The sequence below is a fragment of the Lithobates pipiens genome, unplaced genomic scaffold, assembly GCF_037356315.1.
Source record: "Lithobates pipiens isolate NorthernLeopardFrog02 unplaced genomic scaffold, aLitPip1_a1.2 Scaffold_16, whole genome shotgun sequence".
Classification (NCBI taxonomy): Eukaryota; Metazoa; Chordata; class Amphibia; order Anura; family Ranidae; genus Lithobates; species Lithobates pipiens.
Window position 1 is genome coordinate 66,616,223 of NW_027507748.1, and position 13,233 is coordinate 66,629,455.

Sequence of the window (13,233 nt, forward strand, 5' to 3'; positions counted from 1 at the left end):
AATAAAGAAAGAAAAAAAGAAGGTTTGGCATTATTCATTACAATACTGAAACTTTATTGTCTTCACATAAGTATTAAAATTACATAGCATTGCTTTATCTTGCAGTGTCGTTTGATTATCAAAAGACAGAATTATTGAAACCACAAACACATGACATTACAAATGGTTATTAAACATCAGCTTAGATATGTACTATGGAGCAGGACACAAGGCCTGGTCTTTGTTAGAATTTAAAACAAGTTACAACACTGTGGATTAATTCAATGGAATTGCTGTTGGAATCCATGGTTTGCATAATGGAAAGTCCATGAAGCGCTCTTTACTGGCTTACCACCCCGCTCCCTTATAACATAAAAAGGGACAGAAGCTTTAAAATATTGCTGTAGAACTGCCCAAGAGTCCCATGGTGGCAGGTGCCTCTGGCTTGTTCCCTCTCTTGTTCTGCTGTTGGTGAGGCCAATAGTGGGATGAAAGAGGGAGTGGGCCAGAGGCAAGTCCCCCGGTATCTCAGGAGCCCAGCAGAAAGACCTGGGAGGAGCCTACAACATGCGTCTGCAGGGCTCTATGTGCAGTGCGATACCAATGGCACCTCAACACAGTAGCTTTCAATGCACCACAATGCTACGCCGACTTAACAAAAAGGTGTGTGTCCATTGAGGTGCTTGGCAGCCCATTCATAATGCATTAACATACTGTAGTAGGTCATACAGGAGTACCTGGGCCCTATGACAGACAAGTAGGCATGATAGTTGACGGAATCATTTTTGACTAGAGTTCTGCTTTTTTTTTTTCAATCCAAGAGTCATGTGCAAAACCCATTGCAACCAGGTACAATTTATATGCCAAAATGACGTCACACCACGTGGCACGTTTTCAAAGATCATATTTATATTCCTTCACCATCTGCAATTCCACCAAGCAGATCCATCAAGGTGCAACCCTGAGCCCTATGTCATTGTCAGGATACTATAAGATACATTTATGTTAGTAATATAAAATAAAAAGTAATTCGTAGGTTATTAAATACATCACACCATAAGCCTATTGTGTACCATTATCCCTGAAAATAGCCATAATTTACTGCTATGGCAGGCGTATAATATTCAGTATGATCAACAATAAACATGGATTACTCGCTAGATAAGACTGTAGTTCAGAGTGGCTTTGTGCCCAAAGAAATACAATGGATTGTCCTGGATGTCATAATAAGGAGCATAGAGGCCAAGGAACCGGATGAATTGCTCCAGGCAAAACGTCTGACTGCTCTTTCATTTTAAGGCTGACTACATAAATCTTAATAACCAGATCAGATGTATGCAGCTATAAACATTGCTAAATGTACAGGTTGGTTTATTGTACAGAACTTATTTGAAAATGTGTTTACACCCGCTTTCAAAGTAAAGTGCAACCCAGTGTTTTAGGCTAAAGATGCACCCACAAATAAAAGATGGATCGAGATGAATCTTGATTTAACTGGAAGACCGATATATACAGCCTCTGGACAACTCATCTCCAGAGGAGAATCCACTGGCCGGCCTGAACTTAGGTCTGCTTGGTGCATTCGTTTTATTTTTATTTTTTTACCAGAAGTCAGATCTTTGGGGATCTTCTCTTTATCTGTAAGCACCTTTAGCAAAGACTTCCTGCTGTGCTTTTACCATTCTCAGGAAGAGCTTTGCGGGAAACCTTCCCCAAAAAAGGAAACTTGAATTATATTGCAATTTAGAACTCTGCTATACTGGCAATTAAGGCTAAGCTCAGGCATGTTCGCAAGCCGCACGTGCCGAGCCCGCCAGGAAGTCGGCACTGCGCTAATCACAGGCAGTGAGACATTTCCCGATCTCTGAAGCCGTACATCAGGACAACGTCTCACTGCTTGTGATTAGCGTTGTGCAGTGCCGACTTCCTGGCGGGCTCGGCATGTGCGACTTGCGAACACGCCCGACCTCATCCTTACTGGTTTTAACTACTTAAAAACATTGCTGCTCGTGAATGGCATGGGTGTTACAAAGAACTTGCAACAATTGACGCACAGCACATTAAAAGGAAAGGCAAAAATAAAATGCCACCCTTTAGTTTTGTATTCGTGAACAAAAGCCAATAGATTTATTTTAATACAGGTAGCATAATTATTTAAAATTGGAATTCAAATTGGCCCCCCACAATCCTCTGCAAAGCAGGGATGGAAGTGGGAAGGCCAGCGCAGTGAGACAACTGGGGCTTAACTGCTTTTCTCAGTACTATCCATTTTAAAGCGGAACTTCAGTAATTTTTTTCATCTTTCCATCTATTAAATCCTCTGCCCTTGTTGTTTTAACTTTGAGTAGTAAAATTTTTTTGCTGAAAGTAAATACCTTATACAGCCCACTTCCTGTTTCTTGTCTGGTCATTAGCCTAGGCTTACGACATCATGCACAGCTCTCTCTCACTCTCCTGAGAGTTTGCCAGGAAGGGGGGGGGGTGAGTCATAAGAGGGCCAATGAGAGCTGCAGAGCTGGAGGGGTGTGTGTAAATCCAGGAAGTGAACAGGCGGCAGCTTCAGCTGCCCACAGTTAAAATGGTTGCAGCCAGACTCAGCGGAGGGAGATTTCTGTGGCATATTTGGCAAGTAGAGAATCACAGTATATATAAAATAATATGCAAAGTGGTTGGGGGGAAGCTTTAGAATGGCAAAGATGTTTTTATTACAAATTATGTAAGCAGACTGCAGTTCCTCTTTAAGCTGGCCATACACAGTGAATTTCATCCGGTTCATGATGAACTGGTCACAATTTGCTTTGAGGGTGGCCCTTCAAAATGAAAAATTTAAGGAGCCACCCGAGCACCAGCTTCATCAAATCAGATACAGCTGTTGTTGGGGTATTCTGCCAGCCACGGGTGCCGGCAGTCAGAATACAATAGCCATAGTGGGAGATTCCTCCATTTGCGCCATAAAACATGGATGGAGGAATCCGTTTGTTTCCTCCATCTGTTTTACATTGACTGGGAACTCAGACTAGGAAGATAGAACACGGGCAACCACATCAGTGTACCCACCAAGTAGCAGAAAAAGATGTGTATATATGGTGGAAGGAGCACCAGACCACATCTGGCACACTTTCCATCTATGCACGTCATCTCTTGGTAACTTGCTGGAGTACCCACTGGAGGGTAGACTTTTCTGTTATGAGAAGCCTAACCTGAGCCAGTGGGCTCTTCAAATGTTTTTTTTTTGCCCTCTCACTACCTTGTTTAAACTCATATCAACGTCCTAGCACTTATTGGTTTCCCCTTTTTTCCTTTGGACTCTCCAAGTAAGCAGACAGGGGTTGGGGAAGTATCTAATCTATACTACGTAGTCATATTAGGAAAAAAGTAAGGTCAACCACCCAGCTATGCCATGTCTGAAGAGAATTGCACATACATATTCAAATTAGAAAGCAATTATTTTTCGATAGAGCAGCACCATCAAGAATTGACCGTATAGCAAAGTCCTTACATTTACTGGCCCTTTAAGTGAATTCTGAAAACAAGGTGTGCATTAGTATATTGATCTGACATTGTAAGCGACTGATGTTGATTTATGAGGAATGAACTTCAACCCAGAGTCTGAAGGTTTTTCCAGTGTTTCGGTTACATCACCAAAGTTATTTGCCAGTCTGGGTGAACCCAGCCAGTTCATTTGCCTCTACTACTGACTATACCATGACAACCAGTTTAAAAAAAAAAGAAATGTTTAAAATGTATACAAACATAAATGAATAAGAACAAAAATAAGTCTCCCAAATGTTGCACTTATAATGACTCCGCATACATATTAAAATTACAAAAGTTGCATAATATCGGCTGCTGAACAAGCACCTACCTTAAAACTATACAAATAAATTTAATAAAATCAGATACTGTTTTCATCAGAAGAACAAATGTTGCACCCTGAAATCATCTGGAAAAGAGGTAGTGTATGTATATGAGTTTTGCTTTTTCCCCCATTCGCTCTTTTTTTTTAATTTTATTTTTTAACATTAAAAATGACTGAATCTAAGTTTCTCATACCAAAGACTCAAAAATCAAAATACACAAAATAGCGACATTAAAGAAACAAGCATAACTGATAAGACAAAGCGCAACATGCAAAGTGACGTGACCCAGAGCAACCAATCAGAATGTATGTTAAACTGAGCAGCAGAAAAGTGATATCCGATTGTCTGCTCTTGGTTATGGCACTTTAGTACATATGGATGCTCTTTGCTCTGGATTAATAAAGACAGTCAGAAAATGATAATCTCTGTATACTGCACTTGGTAGTGTAGATTTTTAAAGGGCTCCTGTGACCTGGGCAAGACAGAAGCAGCCATTTAGTGGGTTAGACTGTATACCATTGGTGTGTTAAAATGCCTTTGTTCTTAAATGGTACTGAAAGCCCAACACAGACCATCCACAGGGGCATACTGGCTCCCATGACTGGGGACAGTAAAAGCTCTTCCTGGTATATCAAGTTGAAAAGGTCCTCTGGCTAGACCGAAAGTTATAGTGTATTCACAGCGCAACCTAGTCTAGAATCGCACACAAACTACTTATAGTTAGAAGCAACGTTATTGTACCAGCACATGTAGACAGTCCACCCCGTTTCCATTCTCTGATGCTTTTTGCCGCCCGCTGGGACTTAGTCGTAGAATCGTAGTTGGTTTAGTCATAGTTGGCACCACGACTAAGCCCCATGAGGTGTGAAACACGTCAGGGGGCAGCTAGGTGAGTGTCTGTATATGTGCTTGAACAATAACACTGCTTTAAACTACAAGGAACCAATGTGTGGCTCCAGATTACGTAATCGCAATGTACGGAAGGAAGGAACTAGATTGTTTTAAGAAGCCACATAATGAGTCTCAGTTAATAGTATAAACTACAAAGATAACTTGTTTCACACACCAACAGGAGCCCTTTAAAGTCTACAGTTCACTTTTCTGTACTGTGATTGAGAAGCTGCATTACCCACTATCATGCAACTACAAAAAGTTAAAGGCCCCGCCCAACCAATAGTCAGCCATTAGCCTGCATAAAGCAACAACTATAAAGAGGTAGAGTGGGACCCCCTTGTTTAGACCACAGAATGCATGCAGTCCTTGGAACCTAAGCACAGACATCTTACCATCAGAATCCCTAAGGACTTGTACATACGGCTTTAGCTCTTGCAACTTTGTTGAAGTCTCTAGTATGAGGATGTTAAACTTCAGGCCTCAGCTTGCTTTCAACAAGCGCCAAGTAGTGATGAAGCCTACTGAAACATGCCAAATAGTACAACCAGCATTCTTATTAAGATCTATGTTTAACCTCCCTAAACTAGAGCTGAAGGGTGTTTTGAAGTCTTCAAACAAAGGTGCGTAAAGCAGGCTGAATGCTTTGCAAATGATTTGTAAAGCAAGCTGTAGACATTGGCCTTATACAAGCTGAAGAAGTGCATACTAAGACATAGGAAACTAGTCACAAGGTCAACTTAACCCAAGAACAAAAAATAAAATTTTGCAGCTTACCAGTCCTTAAATGTGGTGGCTGCATTCGCTTTCCTTATAGGGCTAAGAACATTTTTAACAAGTACAGAAAATAATAACTTGAATTTGCAGAAATGCTGCACCTGTCACTTCCTGGAAGCAGAACAAAGTACAAACAGCCTTAGTTTACAAAAGCACCAATCCCCATCAGCCCCCAATGTAATAGAGACACACAAAAGGCAGACATGTTTGAAGGTGAGCCTGTAGGGTTTATTTACTAAAGCTGGAGAGTGCAAAATCAGGCTCACTTCTGCACAGAAACCAATCAGCTTCTAGCCTCAGCTTGTCAATTAAGCGTTGGCAAAAAAAAAACTGAAAGTTGATTGGTTTCAATGCAGAAGTGAGCCTGATATTGCACTTTCCAGCTTTAGTAAATAAGCCCCTGGATGACAACTATAGCTCCATCCATAGATACAGTGGAAGAGTGAGCATAGCCACCCAGGGGCAGAAACTATGTTATTGAAAGGATTACAAGTCCACAAAAGGGTAACACTGCTTAAGGTAGATAGTACCCTACCACATATACAGTCCCCAAATAGAGGCGCTCGCCTGGCTTGCCACTGGGGTGTAAGATGTATGAATAAAGGATGGCAGCACACTGCACTAGAAATGCAAATTCTTTAATGAAGGATCAAAAGTTCAAAATAAGAAACATCACAGAGGAAGAGCACTCACAGGTAGGAGGGTCGACACGTTTCATGCACAGCAGTGCTTATGATAAAGTACTGCTGTGTGTGAAACACGTCAAATCTCCTACCTGTGTGTGCTCTTGTGCTGTGATGATTTTTTATTTTGAACTTTCGATACTCCAATAAAGAATTAGCATTTTGCCATCCTAATATAACCTCCACAAGCTGCAAAATATAAAAAATAATTTGGGGGGGGGGTAGAGGCGCTTTAATTTTCTAGCATCAACAAAACACTGAAATAACATATTTGGATAGACTGACCATTTAAATTGCATTGGGGATTACTAAAAATGAAAACCATGGAGTGATATGTGGATCACAATTTGTCACAGTAACATATATACTACCTCCTCGTCCCAGTTATTTATTTAGGCATATGATAGCAAGATGGTCAAGACGCGACAAACAGAATTGACATAAGCGTGCATTCAGTGGAGTCGTCAATTTTACATTTATCATTTTTAATCTAGCTATAATCCCATAAAGATTGTTCCCCGATATCCAAGGCAAGTGAAAAATGTATTATATACAGCGTCATGGAGAGGGTTACATCTTCTGTAGAGACATACGTCCAGTTTTGAGGTAGGAAGTTTTTAAAATTTCCCTAAATTAAATGTTAATCACATTTTTTAATATACATGCTGTTATTTTTATATGGGTTGTTGTTTTTTTCAGGGATTTTGCTTTTATAATAATAATAGTAATAATAATAATAAAAAAAAAAAAAAAAAAAAACACCTTTTACATTTAACATGTTCAACTTAAATCAATACATATATATATATATATATATATATATATATTATATAATTTTCCACTATAATTTTTTGTTTGTGTATAAGCTGAACAAGAGGTATATAAAAACAAGCACATTAGATCATGCCCACATTGAATAAGCAAAAAAAAAAAAAAAAATTATTTTTTTTGATTTTAGTCAATATCTAAAAAAAATCAAATAAAAAAAAAATCGGCATTTAGAAAAGCTGAATGCTTATGTCCAGCTAAAGTGATATTTACATAATAAAATAGGCAGGGCTATATATCTTTTTTTAATAATCAAGATTAAGTATCTATTTATGACATGCAAGAAAAAAAAAACTATTGTGCTTTGCAGTGTGTAAAAAAACATAAAAGGGAAGTATATACGATTTTCTGTACACTTTAGAGTCACATATCCACTATACAGGGTGAGGAGGAAATGCTGTAAAATCCCAGGTGTTTAAGTGCTTAGAAAGTTGCCTTTAAATATACACCCCACCCCACTCTATTGGCCAGTTAGCCTGCCAAGCAAAGGGGATAGGCCAAGGGAAAGGGATAGGTTGTAATCGGTGAAGGTATTTTATCTTAATGAATTCCATGCAAGAAGATAAAAAACCTAGAGTGTGCAGCTCCCTCTATGCAGGCCCCCCTAATATCTTCCCGAGCTTGATCGCAATCCAGTGATGTGCACGAGAGCAGCTGCTCTCCAGGGTCTCTCCCTCCTTACTGGCCGAGTTAAAGCGGAGGTCCACCCTAAAGTGGACCTTCCGCTCATCGGAACCCTCCCCCCCTCCGGTGACACAATCGGCACCTTTCAGGAGGGAGGGGGGTGCAGTTACCTGGATAATCCAGGTAACTGCACCCACTTCCGGGATAGCTCTCTGCGGAAAGGGGCGTAACTTACGCCCCTTTCCGCAAGTGCCCGCCCCTTCCCGCAAGTGCCCCGCTGCCTGCTGGGAAACACACAGATCCCAGAGGCAGCGGGGAGCGTCCTTATTGCGCAGCGCGATTCGCGCATGCGCAGTAGGGAACCGGGAAATGAAGCCGAAAGGCTCCATTTCCTGATTCCCATACCCAAGATGGCGGCGGCAGGACCCGACAGGCGACCTAGAGATCGGCTTCGGGTGCCGACATCGCGGGCGCGCTGGACAGGTAAGTGTCACTATTTTAAAAGTCAGCAGCTGCAGTATTTGTAGCTGTTGGCTTTTAAAAAAAAAAAAAAAACGCGGAGTCCCGGTGGACTCCCGCTTTAATGGCTCCCGCTGCTGTCAATCACAATAAATAAAGAGAGTGGGGGGTGGGACTCAGCTGCCCTCTGCGTCTCCCAAAGACAGAGGCAGCTTGAGAGCGACCACGCACAAGTGCCCCCAGGGCAAGCAGCTTGCTATATCGGCACTCGGCAAGGGGGAGGCGCCAGAAGTGCTGGCGGGGGACCCGAGAAGAGGAGGATCAGGGCCGCGCTCTGTGAAAAACCATTACACATAGCAGGCGAGTATGATTTGTTTATTATTTTTTTTTTATTTCAGGCTTCCCAGCCTAGAGGTGAGATGTGGGGACTTATTGACCCCATATCTCACTGTAAAGAGGACCTGTCATGCTTATTCCTATTACAAGGGAAATTTACTTTCCTTTTAATAGGAATAAAAGTAATGAAAAAAAAAAAAAGCTTTAACTAGAATAATAAAAGTAAAATTAACAATAAAAAAAAAAAAGTAAAGTGCTCCTATCTCCGTGAGCTCGCACGCAGAAGCGCATGCATACGCAAGTTGCTCCCACATATGTAAACGGTGTTCAAATCACATATGTGAGGTATCGCCGCAAACATTAGAGCGAGAGCAATAATTCTAGCCCAAGACCTCCTCTTTAACTCAAAATATGTAACCAGTAAAAAAAAAATGTAAAGCGTCGCCTATGGGGATTTTTAAGTATCGAAGTTTGGCGCCATTCCACAAACGTGTGCAATTTTGACAGTGTGACATGTTAGGTATCTATTTACTCGGCGTAACATCATCTTTCACATTATGCAAAAAAATTGGGCTAACTTTACTGTTAGTGGGGTAAATGAACATCTCCTTTACAAAATAAATATGTAAAGTAAAGTAAATATATAAACTAGGAGTATTTTTTTGCTGTAGTGCAGATAAAACTAAATGGACAAGTGACGCCGACGTCAGCTTACGCCTAGATATTGCATTTTTTTCCCCTTCTAATTTTGTGTTTTAATTGGAAGCACCAAAATATCCCCCAATGACAGGGGATACAAGAATCACTACCACTTGGTATGGTTTAAGACACACAGTGTAAAACAATTCAAGGTACCTCTATCTTCTGCAATACAACAAACCTATTTGCCTGTTCGCAATCCTCTTTTAAATGTACCGGGAGCTGGGCACGCACAGCTAAGTATACGTTCACAGCACACCTTGGTGCTGGAAAAAACAAACTCCCGTACACAGGAGTGGGGCATTGCATCAAGATAGATGAAGATCCCGAACTTGAAAGAAAACCGGACGATGGCGACAGCACTGGCGAGGGAAAGCTGAATTGAGCATCACTTTCATTTGAAAACCGCACCAATCCTAGAGCACATTATTTTAGGATTTAGGTTTTCTCGCTGGTCAGCAATGGACTGTGACCCTGCTGCATTAATGCGATTAGCGATTTATATCAGTGGGTTTCAGATAATACAGTTTAGTTCTAAACTGTAAAAGTACTTACAACAATACTGCCCATCAAGCGTTTGTAGTGAATCGCAATGGTTTTTAAGAGAGATAATAAAAAGTATGGTAAGCAACCAATCAGAAGGCAGCCCCGCAGGGGTTACTCCTCACCATTGCTCTTTGTGTACTGTAATTAAAGGATACCTGTCAGAACACAGTCATAGAAGCATTCCTACGTTTGTTTTTAAAAGTGCATGCTCTGGGACTGTCATCTTTTCTTTCCAACTTAGTGAGTCACAGACCAATAATAAGCATACAGGATGGGAGAATCAACTACAGAGAGTGCATACGTATTACCGGATCGCTGATTCACCAAGTAGTAAATCAAGGATGAGGATGACAGGCTTAGTCAATGTCAGTTCCCACGTTTCTATCCTGACAGGATCCAGATGGGTTAGTATAAGAGAAGCAAAGAATTGTTTAATGCCCCAGTAATACCTAGTACTGTACAAGCTGCTTAGATATGTTGATCTTGCAATGCAAAATTAGCCAGCGTAGAATTGTTGAACTTCCACACCGATTATCGTTGGTGAAAGTTTGCAGCTTAAACCTGTTGCTGGTTTGGGCAGCAAGCACACCATCTATAAGGTAATGTACGTTTTCACCGGCAACAAAATCCCCCCCCATCTAGCATGACCCTTAAAAGGTTGCTCCACCCAAAAATGTATATTTTGGTCTTAAGTGGGGTATGGTGGGCAGATCCACATCTTAGTGTTTCTTCTCTCTTGAGAACTCCAATATGAAAGGCTGCCTTCTGTTATTCCGCCTGTTGCCGAGACCCGAGAACTAACGCACACAGAGTTCCCTAGAGACATAAGAGCCCATAAAGTGTCAGCAACAAAAAAACATCAAATATCAGCGCTGAGCGGACTGCGCCTTTTATGTATCACCCTAGTTCAAATGTAAGCCCAGTACATGAGTCATCGTGTAATACTAAATATTTCCAGGTAATACAAGTTGCAATATATGGCCTTATATTGTAGACGGAATATAAACAATAAAAAAAAAAAAAGAAGAAACCCTTCATCCTAAGTTATTCATTCAGTTACAGAGGAAGGATAATGCGCATATCTTGTGCGTAAAAATCAGCGTACCGTAGAACCCCTAGAAGGTGTGAAGATCCAACATACCAGGTGTTTCCTGAAAGACATTTGCTGCAAACACTTTCCACCCATCAGAAACATTTTTGAACCCCATTTAACATAGAAGTATAAACTATTCTTTTAGTTTTGTAGCAAACTAACTTTGGTACTTTATATGAGCAAAAGTTTGAAGACAATCTGAGTTCAGGGGTTTGCATTGAAGGCAAACAGATAAGCAACACTTGTCCGGATTACCAGAGGAGGTAAGATTTCAGTGTGCAAGCTGCGAGTGTCTGCCATACACTCCAAACAATAGAAACAGCAAAGGTAGGCAGCCAGCAACCTGAGACATCCATATATAAAAAAACTCCTTTATTTGCTACAGGGTGACTACCCTAACATGTTTCGGCCCAAAGCCTTAGTCATAGTTATGACTAAGGCGTTGGGTCAAAATGTGTAAGCTTTTCTACAATCACCCTGTAGAGAAAAAAAAAAGGAATTTTACTATATAGATGGCTCGAGTTGCCTGCTGCTTACCTTTGCCATTTCCAGTGAAGGGTATGGTTAATGCTGCAGGATACAAAGACATTTTTGATAACAGCGAGCTTCTGTCCTTGTGACTGCCCTCATCTGTTCCAGCATAACTGTGCACCTGAGTATAAAGCCAGCTCCAAAAAGACATGTTATGATGGGTTTGGTGTGGAGGACCTCAAGTGGCCTGCACAGAACTCTGACAACAACCCTTGTAAACAATGGAGTTAATCTGGAACAATTGCAAGCCATATCTTCTCATCCAACACAGACACACTCTGAAATCTTGTGATTATGCCTTCTCAGAGAGACGAGACTGTTAAAGCTAAAAAGGATTGGGGGGGGGGGGGGGGAGACCCCATATTAATGCCCATGATTCTGGAAAAGGGGATCCAACATGCTCACATAGGTGTGATGCTCAGGTGTCCACAAACTTTAGGCCATATAATGCATTAAGGTCAAAACATCAGTTTTTATCTCTTTCCCATTACTATCCCAAGTGACAACAGAACAAAGAGTTAAAGTAAATCTACCAAACAAGAAGCAGTAATAATCTGCCAGAGGGTCTAAGCCTTCACTCTGAAAAACCTAAACATTTGGCTGCAGGTCAACTTTAACATCTGGGCAGTAAGAGAAGCAGAAATGGGCACGGGGAGGATCAACATTCTGAATCTGCACAATGGCGTGACAAAGGCAAGCAAAATTTTACACACTGCCCGTCCCATCGCACTCCTCTAATTCTAATGCTTTAAGAATCATCTGTTACCTCAAAAATTTTGAATTTTTAAATACTTCAAAAAGACAAAAAAAAACTCTTGTCAAAGAAGATACAAAAATAAAATATTGCTTTTTTTTTTTTTTTTTTTAAATAAACAGCTGTCCCCTCAGGGTCAGGGCTAGTTTTGTTCATCAGTAGTGCATTTAGCAGTCATCTGTTGGCAAAAATCAGCAATGCCCCCTGCTGTGGCAGACTGCCTTGGTAAAGTGGTTGCAGGTGGTTTGATTGCCATGGGAGCGGCATTTTGCAGAACACTGTTACCCTCCTCTGCTGGGTGCCGGGAAGCCTCTCCAGTATTTAGTAACCCTCCAGCGAACTCCTGCAATATGGCTTCACACTGAAGCAACATCTTGCCCTTTTCTGGCACCAGGAAGGACAGTGGGCACTCGGAGCTGGAATATTTTGCCAGGATGTGGATCTGCTCGTGGCTCAGAGCAGCCTCGTGGCACACTTGCTGGCAGAGTCCGGTGAGGTTTTGTTTGGTTTCTCCCAACGTGGATAAAATTTGGTCCCTCTCCTTGAGCAAATGTTCCTTTTCATTTTGCTGTTGGAGGAAAAACAAAAACATGAATTTTAAATGAGGTTGTATGCAAATGTTTAGGCAAGCTTGCTAAAATTTCAGGTTTTGTTTCTCTTCTATAAAAAAGCTACCACAAACTGTGCAGGGAACTTTATGTATTCTTGTGACTTTGTAATGCCTCGTTACTAGTTTGTGTAAAAATAAAGTCCAATCATGAGATGATTAATCATAGAATACGCTTGCCTCCAGAACTTCTCCCAATTCTATGCATTAAAGCGGGAGTCCGCCGTTTTTTTTTTTTAAAAGCCAGCAGCTACAAATACTGCAGCTGCTGACTTTTAAAATAATGACACCCGCCCAGTGCGCCCGCGATGTTGGCACCGAAGCCGATCTCTCGATCGTCTCTCGGGTGCTGCAGCCGCCATCTTGGGTATGGGAATTGGGTAGTGGAGCCTTTCGGCTTCATTTCCCGGTTCCCTACTGCGCATGCAGAAAGGGGCGTCAATTCTGCGGAAAGGGGCGTACCTTCTGCAGAATCTATGCCGGAAGTGGGTGCAGATACCTGTACTGTACAGGTACCTGCACCCCCCTCACCCCTGAAAGGTGCCAATTGTGGCGCCGGAGGGGGG

The 13,233-nt window shown here is 41.5% G+C and overlaps 1 protein-coding gene across 2 annotated transcripts in view; it reads right to left on the reverse strand.

The window, feature by feature from the left end:
• Window positions 1-7,034: 7,034 nt before the first annotated feature.
• Window positions 7,035-13,233, reverse strand: part of BACH1 (BTB domain and CNC homolog 1) — a 65,551-nt gene continuing 59,352 nt past the window's right edge. For both annotated transcript variants that reach the window (XM_077480015.1, XM_077480016.1), the window contains exon 5: window positions 7,035-12,628. In XM_077480015.1, the coding sequence (XP_077336141.1) occupies window positions 12,203-12,628 (426 nt within the window). In that variant the 3' untranslated portion in view covers window positions 7,035-12,202. The remainder of the gene's footprint in view (window positions 12,629-13,233) is intronic.